Raw genomic sequence first — 19,631 nt, forward strand, 5'->3', positions numbered from 1 at the left:
TATTACAGAAATGTGAATATTTTTAATATGATATTTGTTACCTGTGCTTCAGTCCATGTGGTGTCATACGTAACTTTGGTCATGCATTCCAATACCTCTGATAATTTTTTCATATTTCTCTTTTTAAGAGTCTTTGCATCTTCTTTTTCTTTTTTAGACAATGCAAAAATTACATCGTCGTAAATATCTCGTCTATCAGAATCATTGACGTTTTGCCATACCTGCAGAATTAGACGCATTATAAAAGTGAACTAAACTTTGCTAATATGAAATAACTTAACTTATGACACACATTAAAAGATTTTTGTTACCTCAAGGTCCTACGTCTTCTTAAGAGACGAGAAATTGATATCAATTTACTTGCCAGAAGAAAATGATATAAATCATGTCTGATATCCAGAGGGTACCGAATATTTAATTAGTGTCGAATATTTAAAAAGCATAACGTTAAAACAACATAACGCAACTAAAACCCCTTTTTTGTAATTAAAATAAAGTAGATCCTTATAAAAAAAAATTGTTGGAAAAAAAATTGGAAAACTAGAATGGCCCCGTGAACAACTTAAAATTGCCTATATGAACATGGAGAGTATTAGAAACAAAATCGATCTTGTACAGTATTTTGTGGCAAAATAAAACTATTTTTGATGTATTATATTGTATTGCATATTGTATGTATATTTGGAAGAGCACGATGTATTCATTTTTCAGTTCAATGTTACTAGTAAGTAACATTGAACAGAGTGAATTGAAGTCGAAGTGACCCAGTAAATTCGGTATGTATTAACTAGTAAGTGCTCAAAATCTAAAAGTGTCGTGTACAGACCTCCCTGTCTAAGCATTAACTATTTTTGGCAATATTCAGAATCTCTCATGTTTAAACATCCTGAAACCCACTTAATAGGGATAGATATAAACGTTAAACTATTAGACAATTCTCAAACAACCATTCACTATAAAAATCTTGTAGCATTAAACAGTTTCAAAAAATAATACAGTGGGAGAAGAATATGCAACCCGAATTACCCAATAAGTATTTCAAAGATCATGTTTTTACTAACTATAGTAGTAGACTAGACTGTAAAAATGACGTTAGGAATATCGAAATTCCAGATCAGAGAATATTCCAGCTAGATATTAAAACTTCTTAACAGATTTATAAGGCAAAAATAAATTGTGAAGTTAAATCTATTTGTCTATAAAAAAAATACGGAAAAACATTGCAAACTTCATCGTTTTTCTGAAATATTTTTTTCAAGAGCGCTAGAGAATTTGTCCCAGTTAGAGTCGCCACCCTATATACACAAGGTGTTCCCGTTCAACTGGTCAAAAATGCTTAAATATAAAGCAACCGTAGAAAAGCATTTTGAGGTAAGACCGATATTCGGAAGTGCGTCGTTTCCAAAATACAGGGTGTTAAAATTTAAAAAAGTAAATAGAATTTTTCCATCTGTATTAAAAACGCTTTTAGCGATTTTAATAAAATTTTAAGGTTTTCAATAACAGAAAGGAACTGCATTTCTCAATGTTTATCTTATTCGTCCTATAAAATGTTAACAATTTTCTTTTTGTTCTATGTTTGGTGCGATTATTAAGGTCAAGATAGTTACATTTTCGGACTTTACATGGAAAGATGCACGAATTATAAGTGAGATTGACCATGCAAGAATAGTGACTTTACTTGACGCAGGCCACTCTCAAAGGCTCGTGGCCTATAGAATTGGGGTTTGGCAAAGTGTTGTGTCTCACACTTCAAATCATTATCTTCAGTACAATTCGCTTTATGATAGACCTAAAAGTGGTAGAAGCCGTGTAATTAAGCAATAACATAACCGTTATTTTCAGTTAACCATTCGAAGAAACCCAACTCTAGCAATACTATTACTCTAAAGAGATATGCGTCATATTTGACTTCGCCTTAAAAAACGCCTTGGTTTAGCAGCACAAGCAATAAAGTACGATTGAGTTTTGCCAATGAGTAAGCTAGAAATGTATTGCAACAACGTTGTCTTTTGCGACATCAAAAATTAACATTTTTGGATCAGATAGTCGTCAAATGTTATGGAGGACACGAATTGAGGAGCTTAGGAACAAAAACCTTTTTGCCACTATTAAACATTGAGGTGTTACGCCCTCTTGCGGTTCATTTCAGACAACAAAACTTCCTGGGAACTTGTCAGGCCTTGTAGGTGATTTAGTCAGATAAAAACAATTTGACACCTGAGGAGTTTGACAATTTTTTCTCTAATGTGCTGCAGAATTAGTATCTGAGCTCCCGGATATGTCACAGAATGCTGACCATCTGGTAGCTCATCCTGATAGATTACATTTTTAATAAATTTAGCTAGAGAAGTTAGAGATACCCTTGACTCCTTAAAAAACAGAAACTGCAGAGATATTTATAATGAGAATATCTCTACTGTCTACAAAAAAAATACCTTCCATGGAGTTGACTTGCAGTCTAATTCTCTCTATTGCAAGAAATTTTCTGAAACAAGGAGGATTCAAGTAAAGTGGCGCAAAAAACCATTCGTGATAGATATTGTTTTGAAATTAGTAATTCCTGTCACGTTCTGGGTGATATCACACTTAAATTGCCAATTTCGAACCTACTAATCATGATACATAATCTGATAACCTTGTTGAATCTAGTACTAGAACAAAATATCTTTAAACTTAACGAACGATTCTTCAGACAGTTTGTTATTAAAAAAAATGTCTTAAATTGGACCTTCTCAATCGTGCGAATGACTTTTAATTTTAAATCTTACTTGATTTTTAACAATTGGGCCTTGCGGTCGGATTCTCCTTAAATTAAACAAGTGCCAATTTAAAGCAAAGCTTAATGCTACCTAGTTGTAACACTGAGGTATGCGATTTAATTCCTACATTCGACAAATCTTTTTTTCATTTTTCATATATTCATTATTTTATTTTTTGCTTTAAAACCTAACTTCAACTTGTTTTGATTAAAATTTTTAATAAGTGATAACTGGTCTGGTTCCTCTTTTATTCATTTATATTCTTAACATGTATCATGTACTGTTGTTTTTTTTTGCTTCTTTTTTATTAGTGATAATACAAGTTATAAAGTTATTAGTTTGTAATTTTAATTTATAAAAAACTAGGTTTAACCAATAATTGTTAGTAAAGTTTATTATTCTTGTTACAGTAGATCCTTACAGTAGATCCGATGTTGTCTAGTACAGACAAAACACGTGTAATCCTTTAACCTTACATTTTAATATATTTAAGACTGATGATTCTGAGTGTTAATATTTGATTAATTGAAGAGTTTCACATTGTTACAAGAATAGTTTTACTTTAGGGAGGCTTACGCTTTTGAAGGCCCATATCTTATGTTTCCAATAAGAAATTTAAAAATCTAGAATACCATCTAATTAGCCATATAAAAATATAGTTTTTTGCATTTTTTCGATAAAAATGAAAGCCGTCACAGCCCACTTCGTATTTCTAATTTAATAGTTTAATCGGGTTTAAGAATGCTCTCCTTTCTTTTATCGGCAATTTTTTCAAAAAAGCTAAATTATATCAAAATAATGCAAGAGACAAAAATTTTATTTTTTCATGCAATGAAAAGATCTAAAGAGATGGTGTTAAGAGATTTTTAAATTTCTTATAGGAAATTTGGAACGGAAAAAAAAGAGCAGCCAAAAAACGGGGAACGTGCACATTTTCAGAAGAATTAATGAATAAGTGTACTTACGGTTCCAAATAATCGATTTTCTTCAAGCAATTTGCGCAGACTATAGCTCTGATTTATAGAAAAAAAAAGTTTTATTTTAACTTCAACAATGCGCTCTTAAAATATTTGGTCTGAATTTTGTACACCCTGTATGTACAGGGACAGACTATTTTAACAGAAAACTCGTATTTTTCGAACAGATAGTAAAAAATTGACTTGAATGTCATGAGCTCAAATTTTGTAAAAAAAAATTTTAAGTTATCAAAATTTTACTATGTCAAACTGTTTGGCCGCTAGGGGGCGTTTCTTGAATTTGGTCGATTTCGGTAATTAGCCATAACTTTTTTGCTATTAAAGATAATTGACTTCTGAAAACACTTTCTCAAAGTACTTTTTAATGATAAATATTTTTATCTATATATTTTGATTTTATTTTAAGTTGATATTCCAAAAAAAAAATTCTTATGGAACACATTATTTTTTTATAAATTCTTAAAGCCCTTGAAATCCTCTTTTCAAAAATATATAACACCATATATCTCATTTTAGCTGTTTCCGATTTTTCCGATATTACATTGTCATTTATCCATTTTCCAAGTCTTTTAATTTTTATAGAAGTAGGCTATGGAAAAATTTACTTCACTTAGATTATAAACTTAACATTTTTCGACATATAATAAAAAATAAAGCAATTAACAATAATTTCTAGGCATATTTACAGAGTTTAATAATAATTATAAACTAATATTACAAACTAGAACCATTTTTTTCAAAGTAGGTGTTCAAACTGAACTCCTTCTCGAATACATAATAAACACCTTTTTCTGAACTGATTTACAAGCGTTTATAAGCTCAAAAAGCCTAATAGCACGAAAAGCTAGCTTGCCTAGTCGCTACTTGCAACTCTTCCCGTGTTTCGATAGTCCTTTAAAAACTAAATCCTTTAATCTCCACCATAAAAAAAAATCTAACGGCGTTAGGTCGCAAGACCACAATATAGGTCCCCTAGTACCAATCCAATCATCCCGAAATTCCTGATTTAAAAAATCAGTCGTAATTCGTGCGTTGTGCGAAGGACAACCGTCTTGCTGATAATACGTGTTTCGAACTCTCGCTAATGGTAAATTTTCCAAAAATGGTACAACATATGTTTGTAAAATATTTACATAATCTTTGGCAGTCAAAATTTCGTTAAAAAATGAGGACCCAAAAATCTACCTCGAAAAATTCCAACCCAAATATTGAAGCCCAGCCGTCCCTGTCTGTTCGCGCATACTACAACACGTGGGTTTTCTGTAGTCCAGTAATAGGAATTATACCTATTACATATTCCTGAAGTGTCTATTCGGCTTTCAGCTGTCCAAATAATGTTACTATGGAAGTTCTCGTCCAATCTGCACTTATTGACATACCAATCACAAAATGCAATTCTTCTCTGAAAGTCGCCATCCTGAAGGTGATGAACTTTCCTAACCCTGTAGGGTTTAAATTTGTGGTTTTTAAGCGTTTTTAAAACTCTGGTTTTCTCAACACCTATTTCCTCTGCTACTGCTCGATGAGACTTGTTAGGATGATCTAAAACCTCACCTATTATATTAAGTTCCTGAATTTCAGCTTCAACATCAACAGCATAAGTTTTGGGCCTTGGTTTTTTAAAACTTCCGTGCTTCACAAGATTTAATTTTAAAACTGGAAATATTCTTTTATCTGGTTGACGACGTTTAGGAAAGGTATTTAAACATAATTCACTGGCTGCCTCGGAATTTTCATTAGACAGAAAATAGCACTTTAACATGTCAACTTTTTCGTAATTTTCATACATTTTTTTTTTAAATTCTCTAAATATTTAAGCACTATATAGCTCTAAATACAGCAAATTCAAATATGTTACCGACAGGAGAAATAAACAATTTTCTATCTGCCTGTCACATATGACATGTGCTGTCTTTTACCAAAGCCTACTTCTATAAAAATTAAAAGACTTGGAAAATGGAAAAATGACAATGTAATATCGGAAATATCGGAAACAGCTAAAATGAGATATATGGTGTTATATATTTTCGAAAAGAGGATTTCAAGGGCTTTAAGAATTTATAAAAAAATAATATGTGTTCCATAAGAAAAAATTTTTTTTTGGAATATCAACTTTATGAAACACCCTGTATAAAAATATATAACATAAAAATATTTATCATTAAAAAGTACTTTGAGAAAGTGTTTTCAGAAGTCAATTATCTTTAATAGCAAAAAAGTTATGGCTAATTACCGAAATCGACCAAATTCAAGAAGCGCCCCCTAGCGGCCAAACAATTTGACATAGTAAAATTTTGATAACTTAAATTTTTTCGTTTACAAAATTTGGGCTGATGACATATAAGGCAATTTTCAACAATCTGTTCGGAAAATACGAGTTTTCTGTTAAAACAGTCGAAATCGCACCACCCTGTACAATGTGATTGAATGTGTTGCGAAGAAGCTCCATGTCTACTAAAACCCCTTTATCACATTCCCAAAATTATTAAATCCCTCTTACATTCGATTTCACACCAATAATCAGAGCAGACAAAGTACTTTTTTTCAAGTAAACACTACCACATAACCATTTCTAGTCAGAGTACCAATAATTTATAAATCTACCAACGATATAGCCTGTCGTATAAATCGAGAAAAGCCTTACGTTCACTTTAATTCCCACCTAGAAAACGCTGTTTCTACTAAGATGCAAAGTAAGTCATATAAATTATATATAGTGACCGTCGTAAGAGGGTCTTAGCGATTTAATACCTTCTACACATTTTTAACTTCTCAATTTAAATTGAAAGGTTTTATATAATGGAAAATGGAATATCTCAAATAGGCAATGTGGAATTACCTAAAAACACATGTCACCTAAATACTAATTTAATGTCAAAAGCGAATGGCTATGATTTTTATGATTTGCTCGCTAACGTAGATTTAATTTCATTAGTCTCTGTTCTGTACACAGGATGAAAACTTTCATTATTTTGCGCTTACCTCAAGATGTCCAAAGAGCTCATCACATTTATAATACTTAGTAGTTGAGGACATTTTATTCGAATTCAATAAAAACTCCTCCAGCTGTTCCTTGGACTTCTTAGCCTTTATTCTTTGTTCCTCTTTTTCATCCTTTTGCTTTTGTGTCTTGTAAGCATTAAACACCTAAATGAGAAAAAATCAAATAATCGTTATAAAAATAAGTATGCAATTACTAACCTGTTTCTTTTCATTAAGCTTTTTAAAAGACTCGTATCTTGGATCGTTTTGGATAATCTTAACACACTGATCCCAATTTGCATTTGATGGAACATTTTTATCTTTCAACAGCTCCTTAAATGCTTCCATGGCTTCTTTCTTGTCCTTGTAAACTTTTGGTTCCGGAAGTACAGGTTTTACCTCTTTTTTTTCTGATACCAAATCTTCATCTATAAAATTTGTTGTTTATAATTTCATTAAAAAAACATATTTCACTGATAAAAGATTTACGATTATTCCGAAAACAGAGATTCCTCATTTCAAAAAAGAGCAGCATTTATACGCCGATGATACTTAATTAAATTTATCTTTCTACCAAGCGGCAGTAATCGTGGTCGATTAAAGACATTAAGTATAATTTCAAATATTTTCTAAAATTGCAGAGGATTGAGAATGGCCTGTAGTTGGTTATCTGGTCGAAATCCCCCTTTTTTAATAAGGGGTGATATTTGGCAACGTTCCATATATCTGGAATTTGCTCTATATATAGGATTAAGTTAAATATGTGAGCCAATGGATTGACCAGGACACAAATATAATCCTTAGCTAAAAAACTAGGGATCCATCGACCCCAGATATTAACTTGTTATTGGCTGTTCTACCAGTCAAAAACACCTGGGGAACTTTAACCCAGGATACGTCTAAAAAAGGCAGGTTATCAGAAGTTGAGGAATGCTTGATACTAGTAGACGTTATGAAAGTTTTCCCAAAGAATGAGGCAAATGTGTTAATGCAAATGCTCAATGTTCCTTGAGCACCGTATCGGGCAACCTCAGTAAACCTCAACCATTGCGATATCCAGAGTGTTCCTTAAAGACATGCTAATAGTTAAGGGGGTGATTCCTGGACCCATTTTAACATATACCCTATATCTTACAATGGGTCCAGGTATTCAGGTATTTCATACAGACGTAAAGTATTAAAAAAAAACTTAAACAATATTGTAGACATTTTTATGAAATTTGGCACATGTATTCTATGCATCAAGACGCATTTTTTGATGTGCAAAAAACATATTTTCTCTGCCAGCGGCCTCAGATTTTTAGGGAAGTGAAATTGTTTTTATTTTTTAAGCGAAAACCATACGTTGGATGAAAAAAAACCAAGAGATTAAATTTGCTAAAAAGTGATTGATGATTTTAAAAATAATTTTTATTTGAATAAAAAGCAGTGGCGTAGTAATTTTTTCATTAAAGATATTAGATTATATAGAAGACCTGTAGGGACGCCACTGGCAGAAAAAATATATTTTTTACACATCAAAAAATGCGTCTTGATGCATAGAATACATGTACCAAATTTCATAAAAATGTCTACAATATTGTTTAAGTTGAAAAACTTAGGAATAAAAATAGAACCAGAGAATCATAAAATTACCCTGAAGACTAAGAGAACAAGATTGATACAAGCTAATGAGATATTTAATCTGAATTTTAAAATTCGATGACATTCCAACTTGTAGGCAATGAACGTGCAGATACTTTAGCTAAAGCGGTAGAGGACTTAATATCCAAAAAAAGCTACTTATTGAGCCGAATCATCTTCTTCCCACATTGAAAAAAAAAATTAGAGCTGAACATTCAAATAATTGGGTAACCAATAGGGAGAAGGGTATATCTGGTACAGGCGAATTCAACCCACATTCCCTAACAAATCGTGGTGCAAGACTTTCGAATTTATTGATAGGAGACTAAATAAAATAAAAATAAAGACAATCTCTGTTATTACATTGAGAACGGGTCATTGTTTAACATCCCAACACCTTTGTAAAATAGGTATAATCTGTGAAAGTGGTCAAGTGGAAGATATAGACCACATATTTTTGGGTTCCCCAATTAATCAGATTCAAAATCTTGATATGTATGAATTACCTATAAACAAAGGAATTCCAGCCTCATTAAATATGGCTATAATACTCTTAAAATTCTCTTGATTTGGAAACTGTTTTGATTATTCATACATTTCTTAGTATCAACAAGTTAAAACTCTGATTCAAGATTCAATTATGTTGACTATTAACTCTTCATCAATAATCCAATCAATTAGCTTTTCAATAAAATTGCTAAAAATTATTTTTTGTAAGAAAACTAAAAATGAAAATCTTATCAATTTTAGTCTTTCCAGTGGTGTGTATATCCTGTATTGTCCTGAATTATACCCACAACCCTACTTTGTGTTGTAACTGTCTGACACATACAACAGTAAGAGTAAAATCAAAAACCCTGTTAATCAGAAGCAAAGAGTTATGTGGAGCAAGCTAGGAATATGGTCTAGAGCCAGCTATAACCCGAAGCTTAATCACATGAGCTGGCAAATTGCCCGAAAGGAGCAGAAACCATAACAAAGAAGAAGAAGAAGGATTCCTAGAGGTTAGAATTAAGAGGTAAACACAAAAAAGTGGATGCATCGATTAAAGGAGTTCGTCACTATTATTTTGCATTTATGCGCTCAATTCCACGTATTGATCAAACTACCCGGGATATACTGATAGTGAAAAAAATTTAACCGATATATTTCTACGATACGATACTATCGATATATCTACCTAACGCAAATTTAGTATTGTTCTTAAAGATTTTTACCACTGAATCAGGTTTTTTACCACCAGAGAAGTTCATTTCGAGTTGTGTAATGCTTATGAAATTGCCACAGGAGATGCTACAGAAAAGTTGGAAAACAAGTATTTATAGCAGTTAGAAAAAAAAAGATGCACATTTAGTGGCTATATATCTTTATATACCAAAAATATGCTCATTAACTCATAAATATCTACCAAGCGGGCATAATCAGACTGAAGGCGGTTCTCCATTCAACTATTGAAAAGGCTGTAACGAAAAGTCATCCGGATTTTTATTCACAAAAAAAACATTGCGTGACGAGATAAAAATTAACTACTATTCCAAATACTCTATAACAGGCCTATAAAAGAGAACTTAGCATTAAGAGAATATAGAATTCTATATAGAACCGATATCCCTAATATAAATGTAAGAGTCAGTTAACAATCCCATTGCATTCTACTTCCATATTCTAATGTTCCTTGACGTCTAAATGATTTTCCTGCAGTTTTACTCTCTATGTCTCTAGTTAATTTTCAAAAAATATATAATTAATAACATTAATTTTTGCATTATTATCTTTATTATTAAGTTAAATGCGCCTATGTACATGTATTAATTTATGTGTCACTTACCGACTTTAGGGGGAGGTGAAGGTATAGAAATAGATGCCAAAGTTGCAGCCATTGACGCTTCCAAAGCATTGCTTTTAGGTCCAGGACTTGCGGCTAAAAATGTGTGTAAAGGGTTAGACTGATAATGATACGATTAAATTAAACATACTAAAGTCAAAATTATACCCATTTGTAATGACGTCATTTTTGTTTATCTTTGTTTAGCATATTCCAAACAGCGGCGACAACAAACTTTTGAAAAAAATTGGTGTCTGATGATTATTCATCTTTTATATATTAGGTTATGTGAAATATCCGTCACTGTCAATCAAAAATATTGGTTTGTCAACTTGTTCTTGAAAGTTATTTCGAAAAGTGTTAGATAATGCCTAAAAAAAGATATAATAGGTATAATGAACAATCGCAGCTGATGATTTTAAATATATTGGCTTTTTTTCAACTGGAAAAGGAATAAGTCCGAAACGGAATTGCACTTCAAATTGAAAATATGATACAGCGAGCCGCAGATGCAACAAAATTGAGCACAACAACGATCGCAAATATAAAGAAGAATGGGATAAATAATAAAATCAGATCAGGATTACGCAGCCCGTATATCTTCCAAGCAAAAGACAGCAAAAACCAAAATTACAACATATTTGAAACATAGAATTCGGGACACAATTTATTCTATGTACGCCAGAAAAGAATATGTAATATTGGCAACAATAAGAGAAAAGTTCAGGGAAGAAATTCAATATTTTGAGTTAAGAAGTCCTTAAGAAGATGGATCAATAGTATAGGCTTCAAGTGGAAAAAATCAAATAACAGAAAATATTTGATGGACTTGCCAAATATTGTTCATAAAAGAATCAATTTTTTAAGGTAGTATATCAAAAATAGAAATGTAGGTCCGGAAGGTTTTACTCCAGTTTTCATTGACGAGACGTGGATTTTTAGCAAGGGATCATTTCGTAATAGCTGGTAAGATGACACCAAGCACACGGATTTAAGGAAAAACAGTGAAGGTAAAAATTATCTGGTTATCTTTTTAGATTTTTTTTGAATATAAACTATTGCCCTTGTAAGGGCCCTCTAACTTAATAATTTCATCTGGTTCATAGTTTCATATAATTTCTCTCTAAGACAATCTAAAGGAATTTAACTCCATACACTACTCGTATGTGCATGGAACATTACTTATTAATTATAATAAATTTATGTTCTGGAAGAATGATTTCTAAAAGAAGAGAATTGAATTATCTTTTATTTTTAAGGTCATCGTTATATCGTGGTCCACGCCAGAACCAAAGATGGCTTCATCAAGGGTGCAAATTTAATATTCAAGAGTGGATTAAAGATGGGAGATTATCATGACAATATTAACAGGAAAAACTTCGAAAACTGGTTTAAAACTCCAAGCTGGTTCCAAATCTTCCCCCAGAGTCATTTATAATCATGGACAATGCAAGTTACCATTCTGGTTTATTAGAAGAAATCCCGAGAAAATCTTGGACAAAGCAGAGACTGACCGAATGGTTGAAGAAAAAGAATATTGGCTTTCCAGAAAAAGCTATGAAAGATAAAATATGGAGTATTGCACGCAGAAACTGCCCTAGTGAAAAAAAGTATTTCCTTGATGAATATGTTAGACCTTTAGGACACAAAATTTTGCGACTGCCACCATATCATTGCCAGTTTAATGCAATTGAAATGGTATGGTCGGAATGTAAACGAAAATATGATCAATATATTTCCAATTTTAAGGGGTCACCTTCAGAAGTTCTGACTACATGGGAAAGGGTAATAAACGAAATTTCAATAGATCATTGGCAAAAATATGTTTTTCATACAGAAAAGGTAATTGAAAAGGCTTGGGAGGCAATACAAGTGTGTGATGCCTATGACATTCTGCCACTTGTGATTACGACTGACGAAGACGAAGACAATATCTCTAATTTCAGTTCTGACTCTGACAATACTGACGAGATTGATTAAGCTTTTTTTGTTCTAGCAAATTTTATTTTATGATCGTCGTTTAAGTATTCAATAATATCGTTGCAATTTCATTAACTTGGTAATGCAATATGGCGTGTTTTTTTTTGAGTTTGTATGTTTTATTATTTGGAATGGTATTTTTATTTTAATGTGTTAACATATTCCTTCAAACAGCATTTTTTTCATGAACAAATAAATTAAATTGTCAGTATTTTAATTTTTCCCAGTGAGTTAAAATAATTTTATACCATTATTCACAATTTTTGTAAGCTCGGTTTTGTTACGTCTACTCGTGCCCAATTCTACTTTTCAAATATGTTGTAGATTTGGTTTTTGCGGTCTTTTGCTTGGAAAATATATGAGCAGCGTAATCCTGATCTGATTTTATCCCATTCTTCTTTATATTTGCGATCGTTGTTGTGCTCAATTTTCTTGCATCTGCGGCTCGCTCTATCACATTCTCAATTTGAAGTGCAATTCCGTTTCGGACTTGTTGTTTATGTTCCATTATTTATGATTAATTATAATAATATTTGTTAATTGTTAAGTTTGTTAATAATACAATAAATACTACAAGATTTTTTTTAATTTTTTGGGAATGAAAGTATATACACGAATATAAAAATATAATATGCTGCTAAAATAAATCATTTGTTAATTTCTGAACGTATAAAAATACATAGCAGACTATTAATTTATGAAGGCGATGGTAAAGTTTCTAACCTAATATTGATTGGCAAAAATATCTACGCCATACGTTTTTTCTCACCTGGATGACGTAACTACAAATGGGTATAATTTCGACTTTATTATTTATTTAATACTACAAAAATTTAATAAATTATATTTTACACCTATAATATTTCACCATTGTTCAAAAAATGCCATGACTTATGACACACTGCTTTTTTTTTAACACTGCTTTATCTGCTGAAACTATAAAAAAAATTAACATATACATACATACATACACAAGAGTAACATGCAATTTGTAAGTGTTTGTGTTGAATTTCAACTACGATTCTCCCGGCATGTGAAGCAGTTAAAGTAAAGGACGTTTCATAGATTAAAGATACTCTTTGCTATAGCCACTTTTTTTCAGTCTTTACAGTCTTTCAGTCTTTAACTACTGGAATGTTTTATACTAGTTTGCCTTGATAGAGTCCATAAAAATATAAGTTATGCAGAATTCTTGTCCGCGTTTAATTTGTATTTTAACAAAAAAATTGACCAAATGTTCAAAATTCAATACATTACTGAATTGAAATGGCTTTGAATGGAAACAAGTTGAAAATCACATTTATACAATTTTAGTTACTCGTGATCGCCATTACAATATCTTTACAGCACGTTGTTTCATGCATTCTGCATTCATTATATCTCTAACAATTTCTCGGTACTACAAGCTTGGTTTTTTTGTTATGTTTGTAAGAAAGTTATTATGCTCAATCTGGCAGGGCTATGAGAGTGGTTGAGTAGAACCCCTAGACTACAGTCCTACTTAATAAGCCTTAATATTGCAGTACAAATTATTAGTAACGTGTACTACAATATTCGGGTCTCTAGAGTCCTTAGAACACTTTTTTACAAATTAATCAATCACAGAAATGTATAACATACACTTGCGTGACAACACTATAAAAAAAATTAACTAAATAACTAACAGCTTTCTTTCCTTCACCTCTTACCTTTTTTAAAGGTAACCACTAGGGAGTTAATATTCTTATATTTATGACATTATATCAGTATATATAGACATATGTATGGCTGGTTAAATAGAATAGCGTTTATTTGATAAGACTTCGTCAGTCTTGCATATTTAGAAAAAAATAATACCTTTTCTTTTCTTTAATATTGTACTTTGTATTTCATGAGTAAAGGCCTTGTTTATCTATTTTATTTACATCAATTATATCAACTCGTCAATATCAGGAAGGGGTATTTATGGATATTTAGTAAATATTTTATATTACATTTTAGGATTAATTTTTAGAGACTTACTTGAATTAGAAATACTTGGTGAATTTGCTCCTGAAATTGGAGCAGAAATAGGAGCTGGACTGGAAACCTCTTGAGGTGTTACTGGTTGTGATTTTGGTTTTGCCCTAAGGATACATGAAATTAAATAACATATAACTCTAAATTCAATACCTAAAAGTGAATTAATCAGTGTAAATTATACAGTGCATTTACGATGAAAGGAACAAATTCATTTTTTTTTGGAACACTGTATATTATGGCGTTTTATAATTCTATGATAGATAGATAGGCCTTTTTTTTAAAGTACAAGTAAATAAATCAAACAATAAGCCATAATAAATAAATTATATCATTATCATTCAACAAATAAAAGCTAGACAAATGCCGAAGATCAGGTGTCTACTACACACTTTCATAGCATGTAGCAAAATCCTTTTTATGTAATATTAAATTACATTTTAAGGTTATTATTTTCCCTTCAGTAATATAAAAAAAGGAAAAATAATATTTTTAGATAACAGCTGAATATTTTGAATACTAAATTCAATGGTATGTCAAATATGACGTAACAGCCTAAAGAAACTTATGAAATTTAAACATAAAAAATTATTGTAGATTTATTGTACCTAATATGCGATTTGCTGTCCATTTGATTCAATGCTTCCTTTCTTACTTTTTTCTGATGAGGCCGCCTTTACATTAAATGGACACGTCCACACGCAAAATAAAAATCGTCATTGGGTCCAAGAATACCACACACAGCGCCCTCAAAAACTTAATGTGTGGGCACGTATTGTGAAAAATCGAATCCTTGTACCCTTTTTTTCCAAGAAACATTAAATGGAGAGCGAAACTTGAACTTTTTACAGTTTCAACTTATCCCTGCTATACATGTTTTATTCCCTGATCCACAAGATCTTGACATCGCCGTTCAACAATTACTTGATGCAACTTTTCCTAACAGATGGATTGGATGAAAAGGACTGATTAAGTGACCACCAAGGTCACCGGTTATAACCCCAGTAGATTTTTTTCTTTCGAGGCTATTTTAAGTCCAAAGTTTACGTAAACAGACTAAAAAATGTTGATGATTTAAAGCGAAGAATTCGACAAGAAATTAGCTTAATTGATCCGCAACTGATTGAAAATGTGCAGTTGAGAGTTATTTACCGACTTCAAAAATACATTGAAGTAAATGGACAACAAATTGAACATCAGTCGCAATAAATATTGTAAGAATTGTTATTTTTTAATGTCATATGTCGATTACGTCAAATTTGACAAACCGCCGACTTTCGACTGTTGATATGTTATACAAACAGTATTCAGAATATATATGGTAGAATTGTAAAATATCATGATATACAGGGTGTTCCACTTTAAAAAATTCATGTCGACGCTATAGTTTCTACTTGAGATGCCCCGTATAGAAAAGTTTTTATTGCAAAATAGGCGCAAGTGACCATACTAAAAAATAAATGAAAAGAACACCTGAATTTTAAATGAATTTGTTCCTTTCATTGTGAATGCACTGTATATTAACAGAAAGTAATTAATGTAATAATAAAAGTTTTTTTAATTAATAAAAAAACTGATTTACCTATTACTAAACCCTAATAATCTGTTAGCTTAAATTACAAAAAGTTTGCTTACTCTTCTGCAGCAATTTTTTTCTTAATTTCATCAAGTTCTAATGGAATAACCCATCTGGATTCCTTGGTATTTATATTGTGGTAGTAAATTTTTCCATTATCTGCGGTGTATTCTTTCCATGGACACTGCGATAGTAATAACTAAAATAATGATGGTAAAATAAGTAAAGTTGTCAACAAGTTTTATTTGCTACAAAGATATTTGAATTTATAGTTTGGAGAATGGTGTCCATGTTCTGGGGTGTATTTTATAGGTATTTGCAAGCAAATAGGGTAGAAAATATAGATCTTATTTCACAAGAAATTCCTTTTTTTATTATGACAACCCACATTAACTTTAAAATATTTTTTAATTTAATAAAAAACCCTGTTGCTTTCTTAATATAAACTGGTCGACACATCTGTTTAACTGTTTTAAAAAATATTTTAAAGTTACCGTGGGTACCGCTATCTTCATTATCTTCCTAGTTCCTGCACTATTTTAATTTTGTAGGGATAAAACATGTTTTTTTTTTAATCCTTTGAACAGTTCTATGTGAAACACCTATTGATATGATATTTCACCCAATTTTCTTGCAAAACGAAAATATGGCAAAACTTAAAATTCTCATAGTCAGTTTAACTGATACCAGAGGTAGACTAATAATTAGCCATAATTTGTACAGTGCGGTAACACTTCAACATTCCAAAGTACTATTCCAATAATATTTGGCGTCATTTTGTATAAATTTATGAGTTCTGAAAAATAAAAATTGATAAATTTGTTTAACATTAGATTTCTTATAAAAAATCAGAACGGCTTTTTTACTATTTACTTCACTAAATAACAGCAGGTAACAGAATGAAATAATAAGCATTTTAATAGCAAAAGTGTTAAGCTTAAAGTAGCTTTTTAAAGATTTTGACATGCTGTCATATTAAAGAGGATGATAGTAGGAACTTGAAACTTGAGTATTATAATCAGGATAAAATGACCTTTAAAATGAGGTACCACTCGACACCTATTCCCATTTAAAATTTTAAGGGTAGCTGTCACCTCCTCGTAGGGGTTGATGTTATAGGTTTATATATGCGAGATTATTTTATCCCCCTAAAATCAAAAATCGACTGGTGCGAGCGTTTTTTGATTTTTTACGAAATCTCTGAGAAATTCGGAGTGGTTTTGGCCACCAAAAACTTTCAAAAAACTTTTAACCTTTATTTAAGTAATTTTAAATTATGAATTTAGCATTAAGTGTACTGTATTGGAACTACCCACTTATACTCTATTTTTTAGGTAGCATGGAAGAATACATGTGAATATTACCTTTTACGTAATATTTTATTGTTGCACAATAAACATTTAATTATTATTATTTTTATTTTTTTTCAAAAAAGCATAGTTTCAAGTCATTAAAATTAATTTTAAATGTAAATCGAATTAGGCCTATTCAATTACTAAGAGAAAATACCCAATAGCTCAACCCAATATTATAATAATTACTTACTTCTGCAGATGTTTTTAAGCAATCAGGTTTTTGCCAGGAACTCTGCTTAGTAACATTATTATAATAGTATGTCCTTCCATCTGGAGCCTTATGCTCTGTCCACTCCGCTGTACTTCCTGCAGTCATAGGAGGCATTGTGGGGGCAAACCCTGGTGGAGGTACGCTAAATGCTGGTGGCATCATTGGTGGAAATGCAGTCATCCCAGGAATAGGAACCTTACAAAGGAATATTTAATTTGATAAAAGAATATAAGTATATTTTATTTAAAAATTAATTAGATTATTATTATTATACTTTCAAATGGTGGTTTTACCTTCCAACAATGAGTTTTTATTCCTTTTAAACCACTTTTTGAAAAAAAAGTAAAAAAAGTATGGATGTCCTCTGCCTTACTTTTAAGTAAAACTACTTTATATTTCTATAATAGTGTCAGTATAGAAATGATTATATAGTTTTTTAGTATAACTTAGAAAAATTATGAAATGAAAAAATTGTGAAATGAAAAACAAAAAAAAATTTACTTACTTGGGGCATGAGAGGAGGTGTGGCTATGCCTTGAGACACAAAGCTTGGAGTTGGAACAGTTGTAGGATCCTAGTTACAAAAAAATTATAGGAATGTAAACATTTATTCAACATAATATTATGTTTTATTACATGTTGAGATGTTAATTTAAAATGGACTACATCATGAACATTGTCAACCAGTATATAATATAATAATAATATAAATATAAAAATATCTCACAAAACTTGTTGAAGAAGAATGATGTCATCATTATGCATAGCAAATATATTATATATATTATACATTTTCTATAATAAACTTTTAATACAAATTATATTTATTAATCTTTTCAAAATATTGAGTCCCCCTGAAAAGTTTCTAAGTGGCAATCCCCCTAAGTGATACTCTTGAATACAACTCTGGGTTATAACTAGCACACAAAAAATTCCCTTGCATAACTAACCATTAAATTACCAACAGAGTTAATTATATTTACTCTGATAAAGGATTAAAAAAGGACAAGTATGAACTTACTATTACACTTAATAAATTGAATTCCTTGAATAAAGATTTAATAATCAACCTAAACACACTGAGAAAGAAATTGTAACACATAAATTTAACACAGATTCACAGAAAAATTATATTGCAGACTTAACAACCATAAATAAAGAAAGACTTTGTTCCAGAGTCAAAAAGAAAATTATTTGTTAGAACTTGTTCACTTTAAGGTCAACCTAGAAAATCAGGTCTTTTCTTCAACCCAAAACCAACTAGTAGAGAAGACCCCATGAAAATGCTTCATCTGCAGCATCATCCTGAATACAATTTAAAAAATATTGTTATTCCCACTGACAATTTTGCAAAAAACATAAATCACTATTTAATAAAAGAATTCATAGCCTCTGAAATTGTTGTAAAATCAAAACATTTTGTAAATTTAGGGACTTAGTAGATTATTCATGTGACTGGCTGTTATATTTCTAATTTGTCTATTAATGAATTTATAATTATTTTAGCTTAAAGTTTTTAGTTTAAATGACAATTCTATTAGAAAGTTTGACATAGCTCTCTTAAGTAATAAATGTGTTGGTACCAATTTAATTGTCTGCAGCCTTCCCACTCTTCCAAATTCTTTGAACTACCATTATAGTCACACAAGTAACATAATGTCTGTTGTATTTAGTAGCTCAGATTTAATTAGTGTCGAACGTGCAATAGACCTTTGTTGTGCAGAAAATTCTGATGATATGATATATGAGGAATATTTTTATGATTTTGGTAAGGGAGATTACATAGCAATTAACGATTGTCTTGCTGGGATAGACTGGAATCAATTGTTTTTGGGAGAGACCTCTATTGATGTCATAGTTTCAATTTTCTATAATGTGATCTACTCCTCAATGGAAAGGTTTATTCCTCTAAAGAGGTATAAAAGTTCTTCTTTTCCATGTTGGTTTTCTTCAGAGCTTCGCAGTTTGATCATAAAAAAGAAACAAATTCACAAAAAGTTTAAAATTAGTGGTCAACAGCAGGAATATGATGAATTTGTATTTTTCAGACATCAATGTGAGTACTAGGAGAGTTGTGCTATCAACAATATATTAATAAGGTGGAAATGAATCTCGCTAGCAATCCGAGGTACTTCTGGTCATATATTCGAAATAAAAGAACTGGTTTTAGCCTTCCCTCCAGAATGACATACAATAAAAGGATTAGTATGAATATCTCGGATACGGCAGATATGTTTGCAGAATACTTTTCATCCGTCTATTCGGATGAGCAAGTCAATGCTATATGTCAACTACCTCTACCGCTACTTGGAGAAGGGACTTCAGGTTGACTCAATATATAC

At 31.0% G+C, this 19,631-nt stretch overlaps 2 protein-coding genes across 3 annotated transcripts in view; both read right to left on the reverse strand.

Annotated features, from left to right (window-relative positions):
* LOC126749023 (structural maintenance of chromosomes protein 2-like) overlaps positions 1-19,631 on the reverse strand; it is a 445,423-nt gene that overhangs the window by 212,104 nt on the left and 213,688 nt on the right. The window lies entirely within an intron of this gene.
* The window catches only part of LOC126748988 (pre-mRNA-processing factor 40 homolog A), a 47,738-nt gene that overhangs the window by 21,299 nt on the left and 6,808 nt on the right, over positions 1-19,631 (reverse strand). For both annotated transcript variants that reach the window (XM_050458563.1, XM_050458570.1), the window contains exons 2-9: positions 17,795-17,863; positions 17,269-17,484; positions 15,783-15,922; positions 14,151-14,254; positions 10,173-10,265; positions 6,941-7,149; positions 6,722-6,886; positions 42-221 (exon numbers count right to left, since the gene is read on the reverse strand). In XM_050458563.1, the coding sequence (XP_050314520.1) occupies positions 42-221; positions 6,722-6,886; positions 6,941-7,149; positions 10,173-10,265; positions 14,151-14,254; positions 15,783-15,922; positions 17,269-17,484; positions 17,795-17,863 (1,176 nt within the window). The remainder of the gene's footprint in view (positions 1-41; positions 222-6,721; positions 6,887-6,940; positions 7,150-10,172; positions 10,266-14,150; positions 14,255-15,782; positions 15,923-17,268; positions 17,485-17,794; positions 17,864-19,631) is intronic.

This window comes from Anthonomus grandis, chromosome 2 (assembly GCF_022605725.1).
Source record: "Anthonomus grandis grandis chromosome 2, icAntGran1.3, whole genome shotgun sequence".
Classification (NCBI taxonomy): Eukaryota; Metazoa; Arthropoda; class Insecta; order Coleoptera; family Curculionidae; genus Anthonomus; species Anthonomus grandis.